Source organism: Pundamilia nyererei, unplaced genomic scaffold (genome assembly GCF_000239375.1).
Source record: "Pundamilia nyererei isolate P.nyererei 1_Seehausen unplaced genomic scaffold, PunNye1.0 scaffold00002, whole genome shotgun sequence".
NCBI lineage: Eukaryota > Metazoa > Chordata > Actinopteri > Cichliformes > Cichlidae > Pundamilia > Pundamilia nyererei.
Genome location: NW_005187403.1, coordinates 7,137,891 through 7,144,388, shown reverse-complemented (window position 1 = coordinate 7,144,388; position 6,498 = coordinate 7,137,891). Strand labels below are relative to the sequence as shown.

Sequence of the window (6,498 nt, the reverse complement as noted above, 5' to 3'; positions counted from 1 at the left end):
TTTTTTTTTATGTGAAAAGGCCTCAGAGCGTTTCCACATATCCTTTATTCTCAGTAACCTAACTGAGACTACTTCTGATTCAGTGGCACATCCATATAGATCGTTTATAAATGGGTATAATGATAAATCCTCTTATATCTGGTTTGCTTTTTCTAGTCTCCGTTTTGTATCGAGAGCAAAAAGGATTTTCATTAAATATAAAGCTGGAATACTTGGGTTTTTCTAAGGGTGATACAAAATGTGTCAAGAAAATATTCCCTATGCCATTAAACTACCAGCAGCAACATGAACAGCTGATACAAGGCAGCATGGATCCATGCTTTCATCCTGCCAAATTCAGACCTTTTCATGTGAGAGTTGCTGCAGAAAACAAGATTCAGCAAACTAGGCACGATTTTTCCAAGATCTTATTGTCTAATTTTGGCGAGTTCATGCAAATTGTAGCCCCAGTTTCCTTTTCTCAGTTAAGGAGGGGCACACAGTGACTTCTGCTGCTGTTGCCCATCTGCTTCAGCGTTCACTGTACTGTGCATTCAGAGATGCTCGTCTGCATTCCTTGTTTGTAAAAAGTTGTCATTTGAGTTACCGTTGCTTTCCCGTCAGCTCAAAACAGTCTTGACAGTATCTAAACACCCGAATGCTTCGAGTTTCTTCCCACAGAATTGATTGTTCAGATGTTTGTTAAATAAGTGTACCTAATGAAGTGACCAGTGAGCATATATTTACATAAACCCCCCTCTTTTCCACTGATTCATTTCCCACTGGATCCTGGGTGTGATTGTTTCATTATACACACTATGATCAATCACGGGCTTTACAGACAATCTGTTGCAAAAGTTTCTATGAATGATTATTTTGCTGAGTTACTGTTACTTTAAAACTGTTTATTATCTGCAGGGTATGAAGGAATTGAGAAGGCTTGTGGAAAGTCTACCTCCAGTGAACTACAACCTCCTAAAATACATCTGCAGGTACTGATAATTAACTTTGGATACAGTTTTACATTGTTGAACCATGAGAAGCTGATCTTTTCCATTTCCCTAGGTTTCTTGATGAAGTCCAGTCATATTCAGGGGTGAATAAAATGAGTGTCCAAAACTTGGCCACAGTCTTTGGGCCAAATATCTTGAGGCCAAAAATTGAGGATCCAGTAGCAATTATGGAAGGTGAGTGTTGAAGAATGTCTGGTATACGTGTCTTACTTTCTTAATATTTAGTTTTAAATCTTAAATAAGATGAATGTTGGTTTTAAAAGAAAGATGATGATGATGTTCGGTTTCTTTTTAGGTACTGTTCTGGTCCAGCAGCTCATGGCTGTTTTGATTGGTCACCACGACGTGCTTTTCCCCCGAGATGAAGACAGCCCTACTGCCCTCGAGCTCGTCAACAACAATATTGAACAGCCACGGCGACAAACCACTACATCTACCTCAGCCATCACTACAGTGTCTCAGAATGCTGAGAACAACAACACACATGTTGTGCGGCAGTGTGTTTGGGAAGCCAACGAGTCTCCTTCACACCGTCAGCACGCAGACAACAGTGGCTCCCCACGATCGGCAAGTCCCCGCAATGGAGTCATGGGACGCTTCGACGTCACCCGCAGTCCACCGCTGACCGTTAAAAAGAATCCAGCTTTTAGTAAAGGCAGTGGCATTGTTACCAATGGGTCCTTCAGCTCCTCACCCTCTTCAGATCCCACTGTGGAAAAGAGCCAGAGTGGAGGTGGCAGCTTACCGGTGCGTCGCAGTGGCACACTCAAAGGCTCGGGGACAAAAATGGGCACCAGCGGCGTCACGAGTGGAAACAGCGCTACAGGGAATGGGACTGGAGTTGTACGCATGGGCGTTCACGGGACTGACGCTGTCACAGGGAGTCCGAACAGCCGCAACAGCCTCTGGCAGCCGAATGGCTGTGTAATGTTACGGGAGAACAGCAAAGCTCGTGACTGCCACGGCGGAGATCAGACAACCAATCAGAATCGTCTGTCCACATACGATAACGTGCAGCTAAACCATCACAACCTGCAGCAGCAGAACCAGATCGCCAACACATGTCTGAACACCAGCTGCGAGGACAAGCAGAGTGTGGACAGTGCCACCTGGTCCACTTCTTCCTGTGAAATCTCCCTCCCTGACAACTCCACTTCCTGTCGCTCCTCCACAACCACCTGCCCAGAGCAGGACTTCTATGGAGGGCACTACGAAGTCTTGGATGGACCAGCACAAGACTGCGTGCATCCCCAGTCTGGCGAAGGAGGAGAGGGCAGAAATGGCGAAAGAGAAGGAAGTGGAGAGGTTGGGAGGAGCAGTCGGGGCACGAGCAGCAGTGATAACAGCGACGGTTTTCCTGTTGGTAACGGACCCGGCAACCACAGCGCTCTGCACAGTCTAGTGGCCAGTCTTAAGCAGGAAATGCACAAGCAGAAGGCCGAGTATGAGGCCAGGATAAAAAGGTACGGCTCCATGTGTGAAGGGCTTGAATCAATACAAGCGCTTAATCTTTACTTTGGCCTTTTTTGCAAACTATCCATCTTTTTTCTCAGGTGATCAGGCATGTAAACCAGTGAGGTTTTCTTGTGTACCTTACTGTCATCTTCAAAGGTTTAGACCAGTAGAGATCAGTCACATCAAAAGAGAAAAAAGGAAATTTCAAATCTTAAAATGAGGTTAGGTGCAGGCTACCTCTCTTAATCTAGCACTTAAAAAAACCAAGTCCCTATTTTGAATTTTTCCTTCCTGTGGATATGAAAAGCTGGCACACGTTAGTCAGATGCTACAGCTCTTCAAAGCCTTACTTTGTTCTGTATTATGCCAGCAGTGAACAGGAAAAAAATGTGTCCCAACTATAAACCTGCTTTAAAATGTTGTTTTGCATGGGTGGCTCTAAGAGACCACTGTTTTCTTTTAGTGCAGCAGGCTTCATCCGCTACAGGTTGACTGAGACATACATGAGTGATAAAACATAACATCCTCCACCCAGCTCTGTGTCTTCTTTCCTTTTTTACTACGTCCACCATTCCCTCCATTTCACAAGAAGACAGTGAATAAACCTTTCTAGAGCATCAGGATCCACTCTATAAATCAACATCTCACCACTTCATTAAAACGCAGAGTTCAAGTTCACTGGCAGTGACTGCACCCTCCTCAGTGACTGCACCCTCCTCAGTGACTGCACCCTCCTCTGTCTGCCCACATCTTTTCTTTTTTTATGCCCCTCACCTGATTCCATCATTATCTCATTAGCCCTTGTAACCTCCTGCCAGCTTCACCAGCTGCCCTTTGTTGGCTCATTACTATCCAAAGGTCACAGTGGCCTTTTGGCAGATCATCTAAGCTGATGGCTGCAGATGAAATAAAACTGAAACCACCAATCAAAATCGTATTAATGGGCATTCCCATTAATGAGCAGGAGTGTACACAAGTCTGAACAGCTGCCTTAGTCTTTGGCAACCACATGGCTTTGTCGTATAATGGGAAAGCAACAAAACGGGCAAACTCTCCAGTGAGGATCAAATAGCCAATCAGAAGCTGTCTTTTTCACTCTGTTCCTTCAGCTACAAGCTTGTAAAGTTGTCAAGCATGAGGCTCGGGGTCCAGTGGGGGACAAGTGACTCCAATTCAGCCCACTGCATGGCTTTGGAAAATGTCAAAGTGGGCATTAATTGTGTTTTGTTAAGTTTTACAGCTTTTGCTACATTCATCCTGTACCAAAGTAATAAAAGAAAAAAGTAGTAAGTAGTTTTATACAATTATTTCTTTCTACTTACGAGTCAAGCTGACAGATGTTTTTCATTTTCTGCTGCAAATGAAAAACAAAACTGAGACATATGGTTGAAACTACACCTCTTTTTTATGTAACAATGTAGCAGGCATTAAATGTGTAGTTGTTTATACTGACAAAAAGAAGAGTTTCACTGGTGGCACTTCACATAGGCGAAAGTTTGATATCTCCAATCTAACCTGAACACTGAACAGGAAGAAAAGGCACCTAGAAGTCACTCAAAATAGCCCTTTCCTGAATAATCCGTAACTTATTTAAGCTTTCAGACTGTTTGAACATCAAGTTTGAGAAAAATGCCCCCATACAGCCGTCAAGAAAGAGGAAATTTGCCAAAGAATTGTTTTGGGGCTTTTTTCTTTGAGCTATAATTCATCTTAAAGTTGGCTATATTAACATGGAAAACTATGGAGCTGTATCAGTTTGCCATTTGCCTTTTTTATTTTATTTTTGGGCCTCTAAGACTTCCACAGCCCCAGAGATTGTGGTTGCATGTAATTCATTAGGTCATTAAGAAAATTAAAAAGATCTGCAGCTGCCCTTGTGCTCTGAGATGAGCAAATCCTCTGTTCACTACGGCACTGCTAATCTTTTCCTAATCCCGTGTATGCCTCATTTGCAGTTTGGAGCAGCGTAATTTGGAGCTGGAGACTGAAATGGTGAACCTGCACGAGGAGCTGGACCAGGAGAGGAAGAAGTACACCATGGCGGAGATCAAGCTGCGCAACGCTGAGCGCGCCAAGGATGACGCCGAGCGGCGAAACCAGATGCTACAGAAAGAGATGGAACAGTTTTTCTCCACATTTAGTGACCTCACCGCAACTGGCAACGCCGCAGCCACCGATCCCCGCCGACCAGAGCGAAACAACACCATCTGGATACAGTGAAGGAAGGCTGAAAAAAGATGGCAGCCAAGACAGGAACTGGGTTATTATAATGACGTGAACTTTAGAGAGACTCTAAACAAGATTTGGCTGCTGATCGAAGGAGGGAAAACACACTGCAAAGGGTAACGGCACGTTTTAATTTAAGAAATAGGAGATATAGGGCTGATGTAAGCCACCTCTATAAATGTAAACATCACCTGGAGTGATGCCAGAGTGACATTATCTGTATATAGCCTTATTTAAACAGACGCTCATGGACACACTCCAGTCTCCCAGAAGTGGTTGGGGTTTGTTCAGTTGTCTGGCTGGGAAATGGAGCAAAGGGACAGTACACAACAGCCTATGAGGACATATGGTACTACCATTTTATGTTAGCTCCGAGATAGAAGGGAAGACAAAATGTAAAAAAAAAAGAACAATACCAACACCAACCTTGGACCTGAAAATGCAGAAAAGACCACACCGAACTCCTCCTTTTTATTCATTTTTACCATCTAACCAAAACACACCTTAGTGTTCAATATATTTCTGCATCTGCTCATGTCAAAGATGTCATATGTTGTAAAGAGAAGTAAAACTGACACTTCATTGTTTTTGTGATATTTAAGCAAAGCTATAAAAGTGTGCTATTTTCTATCAGTTTTTTTTTCTTTTTCTTTTGCACTTAAATGTTTGTTTAGTCTCTGCAAGTTGGTACTGGATGTTCTGTCGGTCTATGTGCTTCTGTGCTGTTATATTTACCCATGACCAAAAGAAAAAGAGCCTGTACTGTAAATATTGTATAGATAAATGCAGACGTGACTAGATTAGATAGTTTGCATTGTGGTTTACTGATATTCAGATGGATATGGCATGAATTGAGTTGATACTGAAGAATGATTTGTAGTTTGTTAGAGTACAGTTCAAGGTGTTGCACAGTGGGTTATTGGCATAAATCTTTTAAGTCTTGAATTCAGAATTTCAGATAAGAAACTGTATGGCATGCCGCTTTTAAAGATAGTTTGCTGATTTTCGAGGCCAGCACACGTTTGTGGGTCATAACTGTGAAATAGTTGGGATTTTAAAGCCTCTAATTTGATGACATTATCAGCCTGGCAGCAAAATTCAGTAATAAGTGGTATGTGCATGATGGTTGCATGAGTCTACGAGGGTCGGCATACACTAACTGAATGTTTGTAAAGTGACTGTATATGGATGAAGTGTATTTATGTAGCCCGAAACCAAATGTCTGCACATGATGTGGATTTGCGAATGATTACAAAACGGGACACCTCTGATAGATCAGACCAGGAATGGACCTGCGTCAGAGAGGAGTTGGTGCGTACACGTGTGCGCGGACCTGCTGCTCGGCTTCTTTTTAAACCTGCTGCTGGTCATTGCAGGACATCTGGAATGTGCATATGGAGTCAAAAAGAAGAAGAAAAAAGTGCCTGAACAAGTGAAGGAGGGAGAGGGGAGCCTGCGCTTCTCATTTCACAGCCTTCACCGGGAAATAATGGGCTTAAGCCAAGCTGACAGTGTCACCTCGTTCTGTGAATTCCACACAAAAGGGCGGATTATGGATGGAGGGCCAGACGGAGTGGACGGGGATAGTGGAATGTTTTCATGACAATACTTGATACACAAAGGAACTTTAAAAATGACTTAATATGAATAAAGATGGATTTTAATGCAAGTCTGTTGAAATTTTTCCTTTTCAAATGTCAGAATAATGTTTGAAGACGAGGCAGAACATCTGATTGGCCTCACGTTAACACAATTAGTGGGCGGACAGTCAGGGCTGTTTTTATTTGTTATTTTTGTTTAGAGGGAAAAACTATTTTGAGTCATT

General features: G+C 42.9%; 1 protein-coding gene across 9 annotated transcripts in view; it reads left to right on the top strand.

Moving 5' to 3' along the window:
- Nucleotides 1–5,113, top strand: part of arhgap24 (Rho GTPase activating protein 24) — an 80,160-nt gene extending 75,047 nt beyond the window's left edge. For all 9 annotated transcript variants that reach the window (XM_005720335.2, XM_005720339.2, XM_005720338.2 and 6 more), the window contains 4 exons: nt 898–971; nt 1,045–1,166; nt 1,288–2,455; nt 4,403–5,113. In XM_005720335.2, the coding sequence (XP_005720392.1) occupies nt 898–971; nt 1,045–1,166; nt 1,288–2,455; nt 4,403–4,667 (1,629 nt within the window). In that variant the 3' untranslated portion in view covers nt 4,668–5,113. The remainder of the gene's footprint in view (nt 1–897; nt 972–1,044; nt 1,167–1,287; nt 2,456–4,402) is intronic.
- The last annotated feature ends 1,385 nt before the right edge of the window (nt 5,114–6,498 follow it).